This window comes from Uloborus diversus, chromosome 5 (genome assembly GCF_026930045.1).
Source record: "Uloborus diversus isolate 005 chromosome 5, Udiv.v.3.1, whole genome shotgun sequence".
Taxonomy (NCBI): domain Eukaryota; kingdom Metazoa; phylum Arthropoda; class Arachnida; order Araneae; family Uloboridae; genus Uloborus; species Uloborus diversus.
The window spans coordinates 55,271,900-55,296,358 of NC_072735.1; the positions used below are offsets into that span (position 1 = coordinate 55,271,900).

The 24,459-nt window shown below is 31.0% G+C and overlaps 1 protein-coding gene across 1 annotated transcript in view; it reads right to left on the bottom strand.

Moving 5' to 3' along the window:
- Positions 1-1,443: 1,443 nt before the first annotated feature.
- Positions 1,444-24,459, bottom strand: part of LOC129222933 (unconventional myosin-X-like) — a 259,802-nt gene continuing 236,786 nt past the window's right edge. Inside the window, exons 33-44 of the mRNA XM_054857494.1 lie at positions 21,431-21,633; positions 20,693-20,824; positions 19,640-19,806; positions 18,323-18,481; positions 12,640-12,721; positions 11,859-11,974; positions 11,655-11,774; positions 10,526-10,593; positions 6,901-7,072; positions 6,697-6,780; positions 4,597-4,716; positions 1,444-1,629 (exon numbers count right to left, since the gene is read on the bottom strand). Coding sequence (XP_054713469.1) covers positions 1,444-1,629; positions 4,597-4,716; positions 6,697-6,780; positions 6,901-7,072; positions 10,526-10,593; positions 11,655-11,774; positions 11,859-11,974; positions 12,640-12,721; positions 18,323-18,481; positions 19,640-19,806; positions 20,693-20,824; positions 21,431-21,633 — 1,609 coding nt within the window. The remainder of the gene's footprint in view (positions 1,630-4,596; positions 4,717-6,696; positions 6,781-6,900; positions 7,073-10,525; positions 10,594-11,654; positions 11,775-11,858; positions 11,975-12,639; positions 12,722-18,322; positions 18,482-19,639; positions 19,807-20,692; positions 20,825-21,430; positions 21,634-24,459) is intronic.

Sequence of the window (24,459 nt, forward strand, 5' to 3'; positions counted from 1 at the left end):
TTGCAAACAAAATAATAACTTTTAATAAAAAAGATAGTGAAATAATTTTTCAAAAGAGCCAATGAGAAAATAATTTTGCCTCAAAAACTATGCTTTTTATCCTAATTAAATACTTGTAGGTAAAAATAAATATTCATAGTTTCATTAATATTGATATATACAGGACTGTACACTAAAGTTTCTACAATTGATTAAAAAAAGCTACTCAAAAGTAACTTTAAATTCCTAATATCTTATCAGAACTTTCATTTCAAAACTTAAAATGTATATGAAGTATTGTTTTCTATTTTTTTTAGAGAAAAGCGATAAGTGTTATATTAGTTTGTAACTAATTGGCAAAAAATAAACTAATATAAAATCACCAGTAGCTGACACTTAAAAAAAAAAATATTAATGAGAGAAACACAGATGCCAAAAGATCAGATCAGAACAAGCAGAAAAGTAAGCAATTCAAATTTAAATGCCATTTTGTAATTTCTCGTTAATTAATTTTCTCGTCACAATGTCAACTACTGGTTGCTTAACATTACTGTTTAAATCTGCATAGGGATTCATCTAAATTTACTTGGGTCTCACTTTTTTTTCCTAACATATTCAATAAAGAACACATTGAGAAAAGTTTCATCCTTGAAAAGAAAAAGTATTTCACTATTCTTTTTATCATGCCTACACCTACATAACTTTTGTTTTAATATTTTTTTTCATTTCACCCAAAAAGGATCAGTCAATCACATTAAGCAATACAATATTCACACAGCACCTGGAAGCAAAGCAGACAAAAGCTGATGAAAAACCCGGTAAATTTTTGCACATAAAAAGTAGTAAAGCAGAAATTATCAAACATCACAGGCATTAATGATGAGCCATATAGAACATACATCAATGGCATATTGAGCATAGTATTATAAATATTCACACACTTTCATAGCTGAATCATAGCCCATGCATCTTTCAGTAGATCTTTTCCAGCAAATCACCAATTAAATGGCCGAGTTCGATAAAATATAAAAGAATGTACAGTAAAATAAATTACACATAAAGATTGCACCAGCACATAAAATTGCAGGCAAATAAAAATGTAAAAAAATGATCAGATAGAGTTTTTGCGAGAGATGTTAGATTACAGTCCCATTATAAATAAATAAATAAATAAAATCTATAAAAACAATATCACTTACTAAAACGAGTACATTTTTGGTCAAGTTCTTGATTGCAACACTCGATTCATTTCATCAGTTTCAAATACAAATGGAAAACCAAGATGGAATGAATATAGGAAATGCTTCAATTTTCAATCACAAAATTAGAGTTCAACAATTGATTTCATCATATCTGGAATTTTGAAATTTTGCATTTGTACAGATCTAGAAACAAACTCCAGACAGATCTAATGTCATCACTCAGGAAATTCCAAACAAAGGCACTCCTTTCCGTTTTTGCAATTCATATAGGTTCATTGCTTGCTAAAGGTGGTGGAGGCTTGTACAAAATGCTGACTGGACGATGACTCTTGTGTTGGGTGCCATCATGCAACTCTTGTGTCCGACGCCTTCGGGCCACCTCCACTGGCTTTCGTTTTATGGCTATCACATTGGTGTAATCTTTTATGAGGTGTGCAATTTGAGTGGCCTAATGAAGAAAATCAAAATATTAACTACCAAAGACAGTGAAAGAATTATCAAGGAAGTAGCCTCAAAAGGCTTTATTTATATGTTGTCAAAAAGTGGGTATGTCTCCATTGCGGAATCGAAGAAAACGAAAATGCTGATTGCATGCTCCTAACTGCTGTTTTGCAATCAATATTGCAAAACACTAAAAGTTAAGTTAGAATTCAACAGGTTTTTTGCCTCCTACTTACTAAACAAAATTATGGGAAAGGCAGTAACAATTAATTAACTTTAGTAGGATGATTCTCAAAGTAGGGGAGAATTTGCGCACTTTTAAACATTCAAAATAATTTGACAGACTTTCTAGGATTATTTTAATGATTTGTTTTTGTTTTTTATGTGAACCAAAAAATTAATTACTTTTAACAAAAAAAAAATTGAAAAAAAAAACAGAATAAATGTTTAAAATGTCATTAACATGGATGTCCACAGCAATGTCTTGCATAATGTCTACATTTTTGAAGTTAAAAGCATATTTAAGAACAAAAAATGTCATTTTTCGTCAAAATGAATATTTAGAAATTATTTTTTCAAAAAATTCATTTTTAAAAATAAAACTGTACTGTAAGACCAAAATATTATGTCTTCCATAGTTCATTTCTTTTTTTTTTTTTTTTGCAAGTACAGTCGACTACTGCTACAATGCGATCCGACTTACGTGAAATGGTTATAACGCGATTTTTTCACCAGAAAAGAATTTTAGGCCTAACACGAATTCCTCACCCGTAATGCAAAAATTTTCGTTGGGGAATCGTGGTGTGTAATTATTAGCTTTGTAATTGGCTACTTTATATATTTGTTTCGTGAATAGAACTTCCTCCCTTTTGCATCACCGACAGCAGAGGTTCCCACACCGTACTAATCTAAACATTGCTTATACAAATAACTACTACTCCTTTTCCATTTATTATTTTTTTTCATTCTAAATGAAAAACTTGATGAAATATAATGACACGTAAGAGCACTATTTTATCTAAAGTTTGTGAAGATAGAAAGAAAAAGAGAAAGTTTTTGACAATCAAAAAAAAGCTAAAGCTTCTCGATGCTAAAGCTTATTCTTAAAAAACTGAATCTCAACTAAAATATGCATCGAAGGTAGAACGACATTTAGGTATGAGTGAATCTTCTATACATACAATTAAAAGTCAAGAAAGGGAAATCTGTAAAAGTTCACCGAGTAATATCCTAGTAAAATGCAAAAATTTATGGAAATGGAAGCTGCTCTTGTATTATGAATTAAAGAAACCAGGAAGAAGGGTGTTGCCAATGCCATAGATATAAACGTTATAAAAGAACTAGTGAAACAACTGCATTAAAAAATATATTAGAAATACGGTTTGATCACAAAGCATAAATTATTAACATCTTGACTTTCTTAAGTCACAAATATCATTACTGAATCTACTGTACAGTACAACTATAGTGCATTTGCTGTTCTTAGTATATACTGTGCGTACCATATTCTGGTTTATTTATGTCTATCTTTTCCATTGATCATTGATTTTGTGCATCATTCTAGCAGTATCTTATGTTGAATACAACAGTTTTTAAAAAAATATATAAGTAAACATTCAGTTCTTTATGTAAGAAACAGTAGTGTATAGTTAAGAAATGGTTTTTAACAGTTGAGGGGGGTGTTTACACGTGCCTAAAATAATTGGGTACGCTTATAAAAGTTTTTACACATATCCTTTTCCACAACGCGAAATTTCGACTTGCATGAGAGGTCTTGGAACGCATCCCTCACGTAAGTTGGGACTCGACTGTACATACTTATTTTAACAGCTGGTTAATCCATATTTAAATTTTATAAGCAACAAACAATTTTAGAAAACAAGTTTCTCCTAGGCAACGGGTAGACATTTTAGATTAGTGCGCATTTAAGTTATTTTGTTAACAAAAGGTAAATATTGGATGAGTACATCAATTCCATGTCATTAGAATGGATAGTAATTTTCATAATGAATTTTTATGAAAAAAATTTATTTTACTGATTTCATGTACCTATGGTATATTTAACGCCACAGAAAGGAATAATGTGTTACAATTAATGTATGACCTGTAATGTCTTTTAAGTTCAAATTAGTCACTAGCATGGCCAAATATTAGTATCATTAGCACGGATTTTTTTAAATGAATTTTTATGAAAACATTTTATTTTTCTGATTTCATGTACCTATGGTATATTTAATGCCACAGAAAGGAATATTGTGTTACAATTATTGCTTGGCCTGTAATCCCATTTAAGTTCAAGTTAGTCACTAGCATGGCCAAATATTAGTATCATTAGCATGGATTTTTCTGCTCATGCCAATGACAAATGGTTCACAAAAGACTAATTATTCTTTCTAAAAGTGTAAATTTTAATATTAAGCTCTGTTGACAACAGGTAAGGTATACAGGACACTATATTAACAAATCCTTTTTTTTTTTCAAAAACTTTGCTAGCAATAATATTGTAAAATTTTATTTTTTGAAAGCCCCCTGTTCTGAAAATCAGTTTGTTTATTATAAGTTCCCCTTCCATATCTACCTCGTTTTTTTTCAGCATACAATGGCATTAAAAGATGCTACATAAAGATCAGATTTTTGCATTTGCTTTTTTTTTTTTCATTATATCACATGTCAGATATTATTTTATCTAATTAGCATTTTAGTTTATTTAGTAAAATACTTTACAGTTTATTATTGCTGGCATTTTAAATTACATAAACACCATTCACAAAAATCTTTAGGTGCTTAATATCCATATTAGTTTTAATATAGCATTGAAAAATGAGTAACTACAAATGCTGCATACACAATTTTGAATGGAATAAGATTTTTATAAAAGCTATTCTACTTTTCATGACCTAATCAAAAAGTCGTCGACAAATGATATTTTAAATACATTTAACATGCTAAAACTAGAGCCATTGTTTTTTCATACCTGATTAGTCGAAAATATATATTTGGATCCTTTTCGACCTGTTCCAGTCACAATCATTAGACTATTTAAAGATGGGCTATAATTAATGATGCTTTCATATTCACAAGTGCAAAGCACATTCTGTAAAAAGAAAAGTTTTGAGAAAAGCAAACATAAACATTTAAATAGGATACATGACGTTTTCAAACTATGAATAGAATAAAGAAAAATCTGGTTTTCCAACTGATATGTAGATACACACAAGTATTAAAACCATTTTCATTATTACTTAATATCATGCATGCTACATTTTAAAGAATGCTGATTTATTTTACTATTTTGTAAATCAAATTAAACTGATAAAAAATAAATGAAATAATTCATAAATAGTTTTAGAAATACATTAAAAACTTGATTTTATTAATATAAAATAAATTTATTAGGCATAAACAAAAACATACGTGTATTTTTTTCATCTATTACACTTTGTCATTTTTCCTTACAACATTTGTTTAATTTTTTTAAATACATTCTTAAATTTTGTAAAATAGGGTTTGATGGAACAAACACAGTAAAACCTCAAAAATAATTATTGACGTCAAAAATCAGTTGTCATAGATAATATGACCACTTAATAGAGGATCCTTGGAAAATGGGTAAAATAGTTTTTAAAATTATGAAATGATTAAGTATCAAAGATTCATGATATTACAATTTTAATAAAGCTCAGTTTAGAATTTGTGGCAAAAGCAGACTAAAGTATAAAGTCATTGCACATTAATGTCTTAATCTGCTTAAAAACATTTAAAATTTTTAAAAATAGTAAATTCTGTGCTGGGGATGATTTAAATGCTAGTAATAAGCAAAGCGATCGAGATAGTAAAATTTGAATGAAAAATTATAATGAAAACAGAAAAAGATACTATAATATATTTTGGGTTTAGAAGTAAATGTGGTACACGTGAGAAGGAACTACATAAAGGTGACTGTTTAACAGAGAGAAAGTTAACATTAAATGAGTAAAGGAAAAATTACATTTCACAACATTTTACTCAACAGGTTGCTTTATAGAGGAGGTTAGGGGAAGATTCACCAGTATATATCATTTTAATATGATGAGAAAATGGGTACAGATCAATGAACATCAACTTTTCACACAAATAAAATCTACTCAGAATTGTAAATGTATCCATATAAAAGTAGATAAAAAAACAACAAATTAATCTAACATTGAATATTTTCTCAGTTGCAGGAAAAGAAAATTTAAGAAGACATTCAATTAAAACACATAAAGTTTTTATTCTCAGAATACGAAAACTGTAAAACATTGCAAAAAAAAAGGTTGAAACAGCTGTTATTTTTTTAAAATGTACAAGATATTTAGAGAAAGTTAAAAATTAAGCTAATCATTCGGTTTATGAAAACCTAATAAAATTGTCAAAATAAAGCCTAGTTATATACTAAAGCCTAGTTGGTGTGTGTGTGTGATCCAAAATTTGGGAAATTTTTTCCCTCACCTTTTTGATTTTTTTTTTTTTAATTTGGCTCATCGATTGTACCCTTTGAGGTAATCAAAAGTCCAAATTTTTAGATTTTTTATCTCTTTTATTTTTTTATTTGTGACACTTTGATTTTTCGAAAAACCCTCTTTTTTTCATGGATGCTTCAACATAAAATGGACAACTCAGCACCAAATATAAATATAAAGATTTGGTAAAAAGCATTTTAAAGTACATTAGTTGCTGTTTAATAGGATATAAAACATGACTAACTTCAGAAAAATTTTCATTTTTAAAAAATTGAATTTTAATTTTAAATTTCTCAGAAAACATGATTTTTTTATTTTTTTATAAAATTCTCAAAAATTTGTTTGTATTTTATCTTTATTTGTGCAAAGTTTCAAGTTGGGATCTTAATAGGATCATATTTTTATGAATTTTTAAATAAAATTTGACTTTTGAAATAATAATATTTTTCAGATTCTAACTAGTTATTAAAGGGGTGAAAAATTACTTGCACAGATTAATGTTACATATCGTTGGAAAGGGTGGAATTTTCCGTATTTTAAGCACTTGCACCAAGAGTTTAAATAGAGCTATTAAAACGATTGCTGAAACTTACTCTAGATCTCAACTCCAAAAGATGTATACCAACTTGATCAACAGCTAGCCAAAGGGCTTTGGGCCAGGAAGATGTATAGGATTGCTACCAGGAAAATCATAAAAATGCTTTTAAGTATGTGTGATATCACAGAAAGCTTTTTCAAAAAGAAAAATATAAGAGAATGTTTATCACTTCATAGAAGTGAGGTAAGCATTAACTTACCATAACTTCAAAAATTGTAGCTCTGTACAAAGGCCAAGACTGGACCAACATTAAGAAACCAGCTTTACTTTGATCTACATCCATTCCAGCTAATATCCTATGCTGAGTTTCAACAGCTTCGGGGGAAATTTGCATCATAATTCTTGGAGGCAGGCACTCACACATTACTCGCCTAACAAAACAAAGTCATCAAAAAAAAGTGGCAATCGCATTTAAAACATCAGCGCATTAAATATTGAAAGAAAAAAAATCTCTTTCATAAATAAAAAACAAGTTCTTGTGTGTTTTTTTTTTCAAACACATTATAAAGGGAGTTTTTTTAGAGGTAGAGAACTTTAGGTTCAAATAAAACACAGTTAAATGTTGTTAATTGCCATGAATGTTGCTTTATTCGAAAGATGATTCTCTGCTATTCTTATTTAAATATGATTTCTGGCATATGGTCACCTCAGCTGGCTTGGAGAAAATCCAATCGGAAAAGTCTGATTTTCTCACTTTTTGCTGCAATAGAAGCCATATGTCAGTAATACGATGGCGAATGTTCTCTTCCAAGACGTCAATCATCTGTGGCTTATCGGTGCAGACCAGAGACTCCACATAGCCCCACAAAAAGTAGTCAAGCAGACTAAAAACCCATGATCTTGTAGGCCAATTCACGGGTCCATTATGCGAAATTATTCGTTCACCGAACGTTTCTTTCAATAAATCATGTGTGACACACGCTGTGTGGCATGTTGCACCGCCTTATTCTCTATTCATAATGAAACTGCAAACTGAACTGAACACAAAACAAGTAACAGCTATCAAAATGGCACACATATCAAACAGTGTTGCCCAGGGGCGTAGCTAAGGGGGGGGTTTTGGGGACAAACCCCCCCCCCCCCGAAAAGTTAGTCTCAAAAAAAAAGAGAAAAAGAAGAGAGAAGAGAAAGAAAAAAAAAAGAAGAAAAGGAAAAAATTCCAAGCAAGTACACACACACACACACACACACACACACACACACACACACACACATATATATATATATATATATATATATATATATATATATATAAAAGAAGTAACCCCCCCCCGAAAGTCGGGTCTAGCTACGCCACTGGTGTTGCCAACTTAAAGTTCTATACCTCTAAAAGAAACACCCTTTACCACTATAATAAACACACAAACACATGTTACACCATTATAATAATGACACGTTTTCAAACATGTCATAATTATAGGTGTTTAGATATAGTGGTTTGTTTGTTTTCAACATCATCATACATTTTAAAAACAAAATGAGCAAAGAAAAAATCTGTAAGGAAATTCAAACGCCTTATGTTTAATATAACAAAGGCATAGTTTAATGAAAAATTATCATATAAGCTTTGTGCACAATATGATTAAGGTGGAAAAACAACGTAAATAAAGCACAAATATTGGAGAAAATACAGCATATAGCTATTTCAAGGCTACAATGGAGCCTCTTCATTAGTGCAAAAAGCTCACCAACACAACCAGAAGTTGCGAGAGAACTAACAACAACCAGGTGGACACCTTTATTTATACCAAAGAGGGCCAACCAATACGAATACAGGAACAAGACATCAAACAACCAATCAGCGAACAGCATGTACACTCCAAGCTCAAAGCAAGGCGAGAGACAACCAATCAGAAGCCAGGAGACAAAAAGAGTGCGAGACACCAAAGAAACAGGAAAGGCAATTAATCAGTTAATAAGATAAAATTTACAAATTTAAAGGACCCCATTGCCATAGCAACTGGGGTATTTATAGCATCTCCTTCAAGTGTGGACTTGGCTACGTTGGACAGACTAAATGTGCTCTCAAGCACCGTCTGAAAGAGCATGAAAACTATGTTAAACATAATGAGCTTGCTCGTTCTTCCATCGCTCAGCATTGTTGGACTTCTGGTCACTGTTTTGATTTTTCATCTGCAAAGATTATTTGTAAATGTTCTTCGGTTTATGACCTCGATGTCTGGAAAGATTACCATATTTGGAAAAATTCTCATTCTCTTGTCAATGATTTTTCCAGCACTCCATTTTTTCATGATATTTGGAAGCAATTTCTATAATTGCCTTTCCTGTTTCTTTGGTGTCTCACACTCTTTTTGTCTCCTGATTGGTTGTCTCTCTCCTTGCTTTGAGCTCGGAGTGTACATGCTGTTCGCTGATTGGTTGTTTGATGTCCTGTTCCTGTATTCTTATTGGTTGGCCCTCTTTGGTATAAATACCGGTGTCCACCTGGTTGTTGTCAGTTCTCTCGCAACTTCTGGTTGTGTTGGTGAGCTTTTTGCACTAATGAAGAGGCTCCATTGTAGCCTTGAAATAGCTATATGCTGTATTTTCTCCAATATTTGTGCTTTATTTACGTTGTATTTTCACCTTAAAGGCATAGTTTGGCTTTCTTTTTGGTTTCAATAAACACATTAGAAATAAAAGTAGAAAAACATCCTATTTAATAACTTACATTTCTGCTGCTTTTTGCTCATTAAATTTTGTACATTTTCATGGAGTTGTTTTTTTTTAAGAGATTAAAAGTTGGTGCTACTTGAATGCGTTTTAAATGATATACTTCCATATCTTAAGATTCAGATGGGGAACAATAAAACATCTACAAGGAGCAATGGAGATATAAGCATGCTCTCTAACAGTTCAACAACAAGCCAGATTTCAGATTTTTTTTTAAGCAAGAAAGTCTGCTCAATGTTCAGAAATTTCTATTTGAAATTACAACTGTAAGCCACATATTTAAAACACAAAATTGATAAACAGCACCAAATTTCTATTATTAATGGAAAATAGAACCTCAGAAATGTTCAATACTAAAATGCTCATAACAAAAAAAAGGGCATAAATGCATGCTTACAAATTTGATGATTTTTAATTTCTATTCTGATAAATGGAAGACTTAATACAAGAATTTTAGTAAATATTTATGAAATCTAGATTCTAGAGAAGAAAAAACATGCATAATTTCTATAACAATAAAATTATAAACAATTTTAAGATAAATAATACTGGCATTATTCATGTGGTAGTAACAAGTGTTTAAGAAACTAGAATTAATTCTCCAAAGTTTCCATTTACAAGGAAATACTCAACTTATTTATTTCAAAAGTAGAAGAGTTCAAACTTTTAACAAGAATAAAGATCAAATTAAAATCAAGCGAAATTAGATGTTAATTTTCAAATATGTTCATAAACAGTTACATAAATAGCCAAATTTATGAGAACATAATTTGAGCAAATTGCTTATATTGTTGCTATATGTAGATTTTAATGCAACCTATAGAGCTTTTACATATAGTAATTATACTATGTTACTTTTGTGAAGATATAAAATGCTTAAAATGTAATTTACAATACAATTATTACACTTTTTTGTGCAGGAGCGATTTATTTAAATGATTACAATTTAAACAATTCAGATTAATTAGAGTAGATAGTGTATAAATCTTATTTTTAATTACAAGATACAGTAAGTAAAAAAAAATTACCACAAATCTTTAGTGCTGGAGTTTCTTTTACAGATATTGTGTACATTTCAATTTTATTTTCAAGATTATGTTAAGAGCTATTTAAGGTACCATTAAAAGAAGAAATCTAAACATTTGCCTTACTTGTAATCTAATGTTCCTTGTTGACAATCTCCAACGTCTAACTGGGCTTTCAAAGCACAAAGCATAACCTAATAAACAACATATTTACTTCAGACATGAACAAAATTGTGAAAAATGACACTGTAACATTAAGTTAGATAAAAATTATATGGGTTAGAACTTTCGATACAAATTAATTGGAAATGTGAACGGAATTCTTTAACTTTAAATTGTTATTCCTAATTCACACTGAAATAGCATGTAAATGAAAATACTTTATGATCTTTATGAGGGGAGGGGGGCATTAAAAATTTAGCAATGAAAGCTTTTAAACAGAGAAATATTAGTTGCTATGGGCTGATGCTAATTTTTACATTTGTTTTTCACGCACAGAAAATAGGAATTACAAACTCGAAAATTTAATCAAGCAAATTTTTCCATTTTGTATTATACACAAAAATTTAGCATTTTAGAAAATAAAAAAGAAAAGTAGTTGGAAATTTTTAAATGTCACATCTGATATTTTTCTTCTTGAACATAAAATGTCAAACATCCTAAATGTTATATATCAAACTAACTATTTTTCTTCTCCCTTACTATATTGCGTTTTTTTTTTTTTTCCGATGAAAATTGATCACTATTATGATATCTCACAGTTTTCAAGTTTGCCCACACACAACACACAGGCTCAATTTGAATATACTGCCCATTATCACTGCGTCGGAACAACGGCAGGATATCTGACTGTTGTTTCTTTGAAGTGACAATATGCATATAGATTTTTTACGAAAACATCACCCAAAAGAAAAAACATAGGAGCAATTTGCTAATGCATTGGGTTAAGAAAAAATTCACTACCAACAAAAGTACTAAAGGCACTGCAAGAAAAAAAATAGGTACCCAATCTAGAAGTTAATAGCATATGACTACTAGAATAAAATAGATGCAATTTTTTTTTTAAACAGAAATCATTTTTCAAAAAAAGTAAAAATGTCACATTAAAAAGTTATCTAAAAGGCTTTTTTATACAACTGGGAAAGTTACTACAAATGAATATAAAAGAATTCTAGTTTACTTTCTTCAAAATTAAATAATAAAACATTTTTTAAGACAAGAAATAAGTTTTTAAAAGAATTTAAAAAATACTCACTGCTTCTTGTTCAGTAACAGGGAATCTGTCATGTCGAACATTGTGAACTATTTGATGATACAGAAGTTCTTTTTCAACTCGATCATTCAGATCAATATAAGCATCAAGGAACAAATGTTTCTAAATTAAGATTTAAAAATCTGATTATTTTGTCACTAAGAAACCCCAAAAAAACTTCAAACAATTGTAAATGTAATTACAGACCTTGAACAAAAAGAAATGCTGCTTTCTATTGGCATTGACTTTGCTTTGCCCTTCCTGATATCGTTCCCATTTGGCCATTGTATCACATATTTTCTCCTCTGGCAGTAAAGCACGTTCTAAAAATCATAGTTGAGTTTTAATTTCAGAAATTTTTTTGCATAAAGGTCTTGAAACATTAATATTTCATGAAAAATTCAAAGCTTAAAACATTTAATTGATTGAAACAAATTTTAATGCTAAGTCAAAACCTTGCAGAGAGATTTGACAACAAACAACATATTATGCAAGTTGTGCAATTAATTATAAACTAAATTAAGTTGTAATAAAATATAATAGTGCTACTGAGAATTTTTTCACACCACGTTGAAATCAGGTATCACGTTATACTTGATTTCTTTCAGTTTTTGTTAAACTCTTTCAAACCTTTCACCACATGTGTTTTTAATGTCACACCTCATGTCAACAGTTGAATGAGATATTTTGGGATTTCACCATTACAGAATTTTATAAGAAATAATGCATACAGTAGATTCAATTGACAACAAATGCAGGCTGTTGTTCAAATGCGGCAAATATAGTCTTCGACTCAGCAGTAACAGGAAACAGTAGTACAAAATATAGAAAAAAATTCATAAATAAACATAAAAATGCATTATAAAATCAAAACAGTATGAGCTTCAAAATTAAATGCATTGACATAAATTAGGTGCAAACTCAATGTAGTGAAATACAATAAAAGCAGAAAAAAATGAGCATCAAGTGCAGTAAAAGTCGTAATTACCATTTGTACCAATAACTTCATACAATGCATACCCCTCCACTCGTGGACGTAAATCAATTTTGGCTCGTACCATCTCCAAAACCTGATGAGATAGTAGATGAAGTTAATAACATATTTTTACTAAAATAATTACTTCGTACATACATTTATAGTGAAAAAAAAACTTTAAAAAAATCATTTGCATCAATAATAAACTTTCAAAATGAATAGTTGTGACCAATCATGTGACACGTGTAAAAACTAACTTTCATTAACTAACAGTAAAAATTTTCAATACAAACTACAGTGACAGCCGCTTATTAAAATCACATTCGTTCTGAGGACATTTGATTTTATAAAGCAGCTGATTTTATAAACCGGCACTCATGCACTGAAATAAATAAAAGGTTTGTAAGTTAAAATACTCTAAAAAAGAAATAAATTACGATTAGTTGTATTTTATTTTAAGTCTAGTAATATTATATTATTTTAGTTCAGTTGCAAAATACAGTTGACATTTTAACTTACATAAGGAACATTTTTAAAATTTCACAAGGTTCTCAAAATATTGACTTATTGTTGTTTGAATAAAAAAATTTGAAAGTAAAGATTGAGAAATCCCTAATTTAATTGCAGCATCACACTAACTGCATTTAGGAAGCTTGTCATACTTATTCAAAATTTCGAATTAATCTTTCACACTCAAATTGTCATGACTTTCTAGCTAATAGTTAAAACTCAATTGTAAAAATTAACTGTCAACCCCTGTAGATAGCTGAATGATAATGAACTGATTGACTCAGTGGTCAGTGAGCAGGGCTGCATGTCAAAACAGTTCTGCGAAGTGGAAACAGGCAGCACTGACTAAATATATGGCTCTGAAACAATTCTCTTGAGACTGCTTCATTCTACTTTTTTTTTTCAACTCCCCAACAAAAAAAAACCTACAACCTTCACCTTTTTTTTCATTTTTGTTTATTGGGAATTTGTTTTTTTATTAGTGCTGCAATGTTTTAAATCTTTGAAAGAAAAAATAAAATCCTGGTTCTATTCAGAGAAGAATTAACATATGCTCTCCAAAAGTTTGATTTTATAAAATGGTAAGGATGATTTTATTAAAGGATAAACCTAACATGTTTTGATATAGAAATGATTCTGTTCTTCCAGATTTGATTCTATAAAGTGGCTGATTTCATAATCCAGTGATTTTATTAGTGGCGGGCACTGTATTAAAGTTTTATTACTAATCTAATAAAAAAAAAATTAAGAAATACACAGAAATAATGCCATCATATGTCAAATCAATCTTTTTGGTACCTCTTACATTAAGAATGTGCTTGTACAAAATATACAACATGCAAAGAACACAAGTATATAATGCTATTTCAAATAATTAAAACTAATTTACCTCCGTTTCAGCATTAAACTTATCAAAAGGCAAAGTTTTAAGTTTTAAGAAAATGTCATTAAAAAAATTATTATTAGTTTTTTAATTATTAAACTTATAATGAACTATTTAATATTGTTACAAAATCATAGCAAAAAAATTTTTTTTTTCAGGAACCATGGGTACAAGTTGTGGTTCTAAGATTGAAAACATCTTGCACATATTACATCCTTTCCATAAGCTAGGCAAAAAAAAAACTCTGTGGTCATTTTACTGCATTAAATTGTCACATCCCCCCCCCCCCCATTCATTCCACAATTACTTGAAGATGAGCCACCAAAGCATCCACATATTGCATTCAAAAGCCATCATTGAGTGGGAGAACGCTGTTTCTCGAAGTATTTGATTTATTCTTGCAAATTAATGCAAATTTATGGAAAGTATTTGTTTTTTAAATTAAAGTTGGCATTAAGTATTTTCAAAATTGAATTTTTTGGGGCTAACAAAAATTCAACAATTATGACTTCTGCCCAATAAAAGGAGGTGCAGTCACATAAATATTTTTTTTCAACTACAACACTGACTGCTGAGCTAAGTTGCGCCGTCCTATGCGCAAGGACGTGCAGCACACAACTGTTGGAAAAATAATTCCTTTACTGAACTTTCCCAACGTTCTAAACCCATGTAGCAGTTGTTTTTGAAAGAAAAATCTAATTTTAAAAAACTCGTCGTTTATTTGAACACTCAGTCATAACTATTTACAGGATAATAAAATAAAAACAGAATCGCTTAAAACCAAAGACCATCTCATCTATCAACTTGATACTCACCCCCACTCATTCATTCCAAACACCACCTCCTTTCATCTCAATGCACGTGTCTTATGCACGTCGACTCAGCACGTGGTGCCGATCGCCGATGACGTCAATCGCGTCAGCCCGCACCCAGCCGAAGTGCAAGAACGAATTTGCATGGGAATCGATAACTTTTCTTTCAATAGCCAACAACAACAACACCAGAATCAAAAAGGCGCCAAGCTCTACCAATCAAAAATGCTCCAAATGAAGGGGGAAAAAGCTCCAACCAAAAAAATAAAACTGAATTTTTTATTATATTTAATAGTGGCGGTGAAATGATACTGCTCATTAAAAGAGGCAATCCTCCTCGCTGCCTAACTAAAAGGAAAAATTATTGCCTTATTGTGTTTAAACATCCTATTCAAATGCGCAATCTTTTACATTGAAAACACATGATGCTAATTTATGCATATATTAACATTTTTCTTCATATGTGGAGCAGTGAATGCTATTTCGGTATGTCTATATTTCACGATGATACGATATAAACAAATCACATCGCATACGAAGCGGGAAAACTCTGCTATTCACCATTTTGGTTCTCACAGTGAATATGTTGTATTATAATTTGTGCAATATGTCTTTTTGTGTTTTGTAACTATTGTTCGTGTTAAATCCATTGCATCATGTTACCATACATTAAAAATACGGTATGTACATTTGCACATTATTTATTTGTGCATAATATTCATATATCATAGAAAATAATTCAAATTGACTTTTTAGTTCCGAAAAGTAACACCTTGACTATGATTGAAGGGTCGGGGCAAGAATGTGATATGCCACATCGGTTTCTCCCAGTAGGCCAATTTCCAACTTTTGAAAAGTTCTACAAATATTTTTTATAGATTATTATACATTCTATATTCTGCAATACTAAAACCAGATGCGTTTTTCTGAAAGTGACATAATCCATTGTCAGGTTTATTTCAATTATCAAAGCAGCATTTAGAACAAAAAATATTCAATTTCAAAAGTGTGGCTTATTACATTCCTGCCCCAAGTCCTTCAATTACTCGATTTCCCGATCCTGCTTTTCTTTAACTACTTGTGTTTTAAATTAAAGATAGAGCTTTGGACAATGTGTTTGTTTAAGACATTAAATTTCATGCCGCTTTAACGTTTCCGTATTTTAGAATTATTAGTTTTTCCGGCAATTTTCAGTTTCAGATTTTGATGTGGAATATTCTCTACAATATTATCCTTCAATTTAGAAATATAATCAGTACCCTCCTGTTCCATGACACAACCAGTGGGGAGGGGGGGTGACACCCCAAAGGTTGCCCCACCCCATGCCCTCTCCCCTCCAGAGAATGCCGAGTTGAATGTTTTTCAAAAATATTCTTTATTATTGAAGAGAAAAAAAAACACGTCTTAGGGATACAAAGTGGTTTTAACAAGAAAAAAGTAATGCTGTTGGGGTGATTCTTTAATTTCTTTAAAAATAAATCTTGAATTAAAATTTTTCAATTGTTACAGCTAATTGGTCAGCTACTCCCTCTCCCTATCCGTTCTGTATCTTTTCTTTCTTCCATATTATTTTTTGTTTTTCTAGTAAGTCTGAAAATAAGAAAGTCCTCAAAATGCTACTCCTCCGAATCTTCCCCTCTCCCACCACAAGCATTATGGAACATCTCAAATTTTGTTTTCAAATCTTCAGTTTCACAAAATTTCCAGGGAAAGCCTTGAATATCAAACAACATTGCTTGAAACTTTGTTCGAAAATCACCTAAAATTGCGGTATGGAGCTTCAATTTTGAAGGATTACCGCCCCTAATGTTACCAAATGTGGCCTTACAATTATGTTCCTAAGATTTCAATTTCAGAAAATATTCGGGCAAGGGCATCTGAACCACCTTCATTTAATTTCATCAAAAATTAGTTTTTTTTTAAATTCAACGTGACTTACGAAAAATTTAAGTAGAATAGCCTCTGAATCTCTTTTTCCTAATATCAAAGAATATTGCTTAAGTTTTTAGGACTTTAATTTTGAAAATTTTTCCAGGGGGAGTTCTAAAATCCTCTTCCCGTAAAAATCTTCGAAGTTGTCTACAAATGCATTTTTGTAAGTTCAATTTTGAAACATTGGAGGGTAGAGGAGGATTTATTTTTCAAAAAAATTAAAAACATCGGGTAGAATTCCAGAGTTCTTTCCTTCATTCTAACGTCATTGGCCTATAATCGCGGTTAATGGCTTCAACTTCTACAAATTTTGGCGAAGCCCTTGTACAGTTTTCTCCATAAGACCAACAAAGACTCTAAACTTGCATTTTTAAAACTACTAGCTTCAAAATTTTTAAAAGAAAATTGTTTCTCAATGTGCCTCCCCCCCCCCCCCACACCAAAAAAAAAACTATTTTCCAGTTGCCCCACTGCTTCTGTTGTCATTTTTTTGGTAGGCATGAAAGTTTTATTAATTTATTCATCACTTAGAGATTAGATAGATACTCAATAAAAATGTTAACTTTGATATTTAAAACATTTTTCTTTTTCCAAAACGCATTATGAGCATATCAGAGGAGCTGCTGAACTCTAAATAATTTCGAGACATGAAGTAAAAATGTACACCATATTCCAAAATTAATTGCAATTTTTTTTTTTTTTTTTAATTTTATATTTGTCTACAAAACTTCTCAACAGCTGTTAACTATATTTTCCACAAATGCCAGAGCATAAAGGTGCCCAAAAGACATTTGCACGATGCCGCTGATATGGCTTGGCACGGCTCTGCTGCTGAGACGATTTTTTATTAATGTAAGTGATTAGGAGAGGTATATGAAGCCCCAATATTATATTTCTTGTGCATTTCAAAAAAAAAAAAAAATAACGAATTAGTGAGAAAAATTTCCAGTGATTTTTGCATAATTTATTTATATAAATATAACTGAAACAGTACTGTTAGTGTATATGCATACACATACAAAGCCAAAAATGTAAATATTTAAAACATTTTCATGTAACTATAGAGATTTTGTAATTTCTAACTATAAAATTATACTTAAAGACAAAATTAAAAATTAACTGAAGCATATACAAGGAAATTAAATGATTTGAATACAAAGTAATAATACCTACAGAAGAAAAAAACTATAAGTAAAAATTACGCTGGGAAAATATTTTTACTTTAGGTAAGGTGAGGTTTATTGCACCCTAAACTATAAAATGATTTTGTCTGCATATAATGCTAGCTTAATCTCTTGTGCTCTATCACTTACAATTTGATATAAAAAAGGTACAGGACTCACAATATGATGTAGTCAAGTAAAATAATAATATTTTAGAATTTAAATTTTCCCGGGATGTAAGACATCCCACCTCCGACTAACTTGTTTTTTTTTCCTATCCCAGTTCTGTCTTCAGATATTTTCAAAAGACAGATTTCTGTGATATGGATGGTGCATTCGCATCCTCATAATGATATCTAGTTTACCCTCCCACTAAAATTCAAAGAAAGTCATACTTCTCCCATTGAGGCACAGGGATCAAATTCTACAGGCTGGAACTGCCCATCCAGGAAATAGATTCTAGCATGCACGGGCCTCCTGCTTATGGTGCATCCAATCTCTTGTTTTGAAGGAGGCCATCTACGGCCGTGAGTTTCAAGAGATCGCATCAAGCACTGGAAAAAAGAACGCAACAATATATGAAGTTAAGAATTAAAGTTACTAAAAAGTGAAACAAAGAAAATGAAAGAAATTTTTTACAGTCAGTAATTGGTAAAAATGTACTGTTAAGCACAATGCAATGAATTACATATTATCTAAAATGTGCTGAAAAAAAAAAACAATTTTAAAAAAGACTAAAAAAAATGCAGGTTTACTATGAATCTCATTTTTTTCTCACTTGTTGTTTTGATACTGTCTTTAACAATCTGCTTCTGAACTTGAAACTAACACCTTAAATTTCATTTCACAAAAGATTTTAATGTTTTGTAATGTTTCTCACTGTTAATTAGAGAAAATAAAAGGTAAGTTTCAAAATTGCATCATGTTTCACATTTTTCTCGGAATTTTCATCTTTGGTTTCCAACCACTTTCTATCAAAAATGTTTCACTGCTGTGTGACAAATGATCTTAACTAAGATGTTACATCTGAAATATGTCACAAATAACTACAACATAACAGCTCAATATTTTTTTCCATAGAAAAAAAGATTACTTTTTATGAAGAAGGATGCAGAATATATATCCAAAAACTTTAAATTGTATGGGATGATTAAATTAGCTATTGAAAACGTATCCATCAAGTTTCCTTTAGCAGATTGTATTATTAATCAATGCTGGTTTTACACTAGTAGAACAGGAAAGCGAATAGTTTCAGAGTCTGAACCCTTCAAACGAAGTCTCTTATTCAATTCCAATATAGAAAATTAAAAATGTTCTTTCCTTTTGTAAGAAATGTTTTACATCATGTAAGTCATTTTGTGCATGCATGACAGTCTCTATACAAATTTAAAATAATTCCCCTACTTCATGTTGTTGTGATAGCAACAAAATTCATCTCAGATTTTCTGTGCATATCATTGTTTCTACACATTTTAATCACCTTTTCCACCACTTAAAATTACATTCACCCCATAATTTGTTGACGGCAATAGAACATAAAATGGAATGGGAAAATTTCTAGTGTTGAGATAAAGATTAATTATTTTAATTTGAGTTGACCATTATTTGAAAATATGTAAAACAATCAAAAAACCATAAATTTAGCTTCTTCATTGAAACAGAGTATAAAGCAATTTATTAATGACACTTTTGTACAAAAAAAAATTGCATACCCGAAGGGAAAACTGTGCATACTGCCCTTCTTCAGTGACTTCATCAATCGAACACCTACGAAGATGAGCATGGAGATAGCTAATGATGAGACGATCAGAAGGAGCTGCAACGCTACATGCTAGTGACATCAGCTGCCAATGCCTCAAATTAACTCTACTATTTGCATCTTTAATAGAGAGAAATATGACAGAGTAAACAAACAAAGGAAGCTCAGTTTGAAATACATTTTTTTGAAGTCTGCCTTTAACATAACAAGTTAACAAAAATATAGTCTTTTCAAATACAAGAGCAAGAAACACATAAAAAGTAGGAAAATACAAAACTAAAAATTCACTGTCCCGTTTTTATGAGAACAAGAACAATTTTAAACACATTCACAGCAGAAAATATAATTTTGTGAGGAAAGTGCAGCATTCCTCCCTACTCCTTCACATTTATACATTTTTACAACAAAATTAATAAATCGAAACCGACTTTAAATTACATGATACTAAATGACATTTCAGATAAACTAATCAGCTTTTTAGCAAGGTTAGCTAAGGAAGCTATATTGTAAAAGAAAATACTTTGTGGTTAATATGCTCAAATTTACAGGAAACCGCAGACATGTGGTTGGGGATTACACAGAATCCCTTGTTCAATGCAAAAAAAGTGAGTTCATGGATGAAAAGACCAGAGCTTAATTATTAACCAAAGCTTAAATTTTTGGAAGGCGGAAGTTCTCAGTTTGCCAAATGGAACTCCAAATTTTGCTGAATGAGAGGATATGGGTATGCACACCTAAGCATAGCTAATGAAAAGGGATATTCGGGCATTTGAAAACTGCAATTTTGCAACTATGTAACTGAATTTGCGGAATAAGGCATTTTTGAAAGTCATGGGGGGCTCGTACCGAGGAGGGGGGGAGGGGTAACTGCCCCCTCACTTCCAAAAGTAAAGGGGCCTTGTCCCCTCACTTTTCAGAATTAAAAATTAATAATCTACTAAAAAATAATTTTTTATTGGATAGATTGATTGATTTCACAAAAAACTCAAACATTGGAATTATTTACCTGGATGATCAGTAGTCTGTTTAATAAGCTGTAAAAATAGTTCATTCATGAGCACTTCTTTTTTCATACTTCGATCCAAAATAGATTGGGCAAGCTGTAAGTGATCTCTTTCTCCAAGCCATTCAGCATCCTCTGAAAAATTTAGTAATTTTAGAAGGATTTTTTTAAAAATCTTAAATTCAGGGAAAGCTGAATGAAGCTATGAGACTTAGCATCAAATTGCCTTTGTCTCAGTAAGTTCGGCTAAACAAGGCTGTACCAGATTTAGCATGCATTTTAATTATGCAATAGCATTTAAGTTTTAGAAAAAAAATTCAATCAGAAAAAATTATCAACACGGAATTATACAACGATATAGTTGGGGCAAACCTTACCTTGCAGCTTTGTGAAAACTATGCAAATCCTAATCACAGCATTACAACGGTGTAAGGTTAAGTTTGCCCCAGCTATAGTGGTGTTCATTACTGTCAAGAGTGGCAATAGTCCGCCACTGAAACAGAAACTGTGTAATTGATTGTACAAAAAAGGATTTGCAAATGTAATTTTTTTGTAATGCTTTTTGATGAATAACAGGTTTTTGCTTGTGCTATGAATTGTGCCACTATTGTCCATGAACCGCCTCAGAGAGCTGCTGTAACTTATTTGTCTATATCATAGTTTTGAGTCTGATATTTATTTAGACCTGAAATTGGAAGACGTAACAATTATGACATAAATTTAAAAAAAAAGTGTTTATACCCTGCTCAAGTAATCCTGAGTAGGCAAGAATGGATGAAAACACATGCAATGCAGTATCTTCATTTTCAGGCTCATTTACGATACTAAGGCTGTGGGTTAGAGCTACTTTGCTGAAAGCCCAATGACTATGGCGGAATGATTTGTAGCTTTCTTCCATATCACCTAGATCCTGTCGCAGCTTTTCCATCTTTCCTCGATTAAATCTAAAAAAGCACAGTATTATTAAAAAAACTTTTAACACTAGAGTTAAATTATGAAAAGTCATTCCTGTATATTTCGAATAGAAAGACTTTTACTAGGTGTCAAAAGTAAACAAATGCACCCAACAAGCTCCTGCCTCAAATTTAGAGTTATTAATAAGCACATTGAACAACATTTCAATTACGAAACCTTTATTTTATTTTTTAAATTTAACTAACAAGCACTATTCTGTCATGGGAATGTAAAGGGTAGAATCTGTAGAAATTAGTTTTTGAGATATTTGAAGAAATGCGTTTTGGATTCCAACACTAACAACAAGAAAATGTTAGAATTTGACTTTTTTTTTCTGCTTTATTTTCTGCGGAAACCAAAGAAGTAAGTTTGTACAATTCAGTTACCGAACAATATATGACAAAAACTCAAAAAATAAAAAATGACAAATTTGCAGACACTGTCCTTGACCTTCCCACAGCAGTATTGATTTTCATAATTTCTCAAGCCCTTCTTGGTGGTTTTATGAAAATAAAATTACTACAGTTGGTTCTCTATTTAATGACTTTCAAGGGACCACCAAAAATCGTCTTTAAATAGAATGCCTTCAAACTACAGTGGAGCACCCAGGAGCATGAAAAGTCACATTTAAATAGAGAAAGTCATTAAATAGAGTGTCGTTAAACAGAGAGCCAACTGTATTTCATATTTTTTTTTAAAAAATCAGAAATCTGAAACCATAAAGTGAAGTTAAATTAACAATTTATGACAATAATTTATAATTTAATATAATTAACAACATATTTCAAAATTAATTTTAAATTTATAGTATTGTAACCGAAACCTTAGCACGTAATCAAAAAAGACTTGTCTTGTATGTTTCTGCTGTTAGTTGAGCTAAATGTCAGCAACATATTTTGGACGATTCATTGGTTAGGTGAAACAATAAGTTAACCGACTCACGTATTTGCACGTAATATCACGTTTTGTTAAAAAGCCCGCAAGACGGACTTGCACGTAGAAAACTGTCAGAGAAAAAGCTACCTCCAAAAGGCCCAGGCCGTGAAATTCCTTCTTCGTTTCCCCTGTGATCTCCCGGGGAGAGAGGGGTTGCTTTATCTTCCCCTTCTACACGCTCTGTTAACTCCGAAAGGACACTTGTAAAAACTTTCATTTGTACCTCACTATTGAGAGATGTAATGGACACCGCGGTGGACACATCCTAACTAACATTTCATTTTAGATTATTTTATTAATTTGTTAAGAGCTTTGATGAAGTCATATTTGAATGTGTAATATGAAATCATTGGAATTTATATCATACAGTCAACTATGACTATCAGACGTAATAAATCAGTAGCTATATAAAAGAGGTACTAATGCTGATGGGAAAAAGTTCTTGAAATAAGTTTAATAGCAATCATCGTCATATAAAAGCCAAAATCTGTAATGGAATAACGCTCTAACATTACCAAGACTGGAAATCACGCCATAAAATGCGAGATGGTGTTACTTTGATCTTGGCCCACTTAAAATTCAGTAATTTCATTTATAATTTGATAATGGTTTTTGGCAACGCTTGACGAGCAGAGCAGTGCTCTATTTTGTGTGTTGACAAGGTTTTGCTATTTTAAATCCAATAAGTGAATTTGTGAAACATTCAGAAGAGGTAACTTGGTTGTCCGTTTTCAGCTCATACCATTAGTCAAAACAAGACGCATGTTTTATTTTGCTAAGCGTTTTGTAAAAAGTCAACTTATACTATAGTGAAATCCCGTTACAAGGAACTTCAAAAGATCCTGCAATACCTTCGTTATAACGGGAGTTTTATTGTAATGGAATTTACGCCTTGCAATGGCAATTAAATCAGTAATAAACATTTACTTTGCTGAAACAGATATTTTGTTGCATTGCTATTCGTAGTAACGGGATTTCACTGAATAAAAATGTAACGTGTAACTACAAAAGTATGTATCTTCAGTTCCAATTTTTTCGTTAATGGGGCTTTTTCTCTCATTTCAATAACGTCATAAGATAGAGAGTTTCAAAGTGGCCCTCTAAATTTTTTTTAAAAAAAATAGCGCCAAACTTATTGCCCTCGAACCACATGTGGCCCTCGAAGCTGATCAATTTGGCCCGAATCTAAAATTATATTTTGTTAGCTTCCAAAACAACCAATTCTATTTATTCGGCACTCTAAAAACAGGTGAAAACTTCATATCAATTAAAAAAGCTTGAAATAGTTGATAAAAGCAATTCTTGGTTTGAAAATTTATTTCCTTTTGAGCATTTTCCCATGGTATCTAGAAAATAAAATTGAGAATATTTTTAGCTTTTGTATGTGCTCCGGGCCGAGAAATTTATCTTTGTATGAGAATCCCTTGAGTTAAAAAACGGTGGTTACCAGTGGTTTAAATAAAACGGAAAACGTTATTGTAACTCAAATCTTTTTGTAGCTACAGATATAAATGTTTTTTTTTTTTTTTTTTTGAGATACTTACTTTTGCAGCCATAAGTTTCAAATTAATTCCCTAATACATGCTATTTAACAAGTCAATCTAACTGGCATTTGACACATAAAAACAGCCATGCAACTTCGTATGAAAAAAAGGAGAAATTCGCACCCGTCAAATTATGATAGGACATTTTCTGAATTGGGTAATACGAGGTACATCCAGGGTTCGTGATCTTTTTTTGCTTTAAATCGGATTTTTTTTAATTTAAATCATTTTTTTTTTTCAATTTTTTACAAATCTTCAAAAATTTGTGGGTATTAACTATTTTACATTTATTTACATAATATATTTCATACTACAGATGAAAAAGCAGTTTTTTAG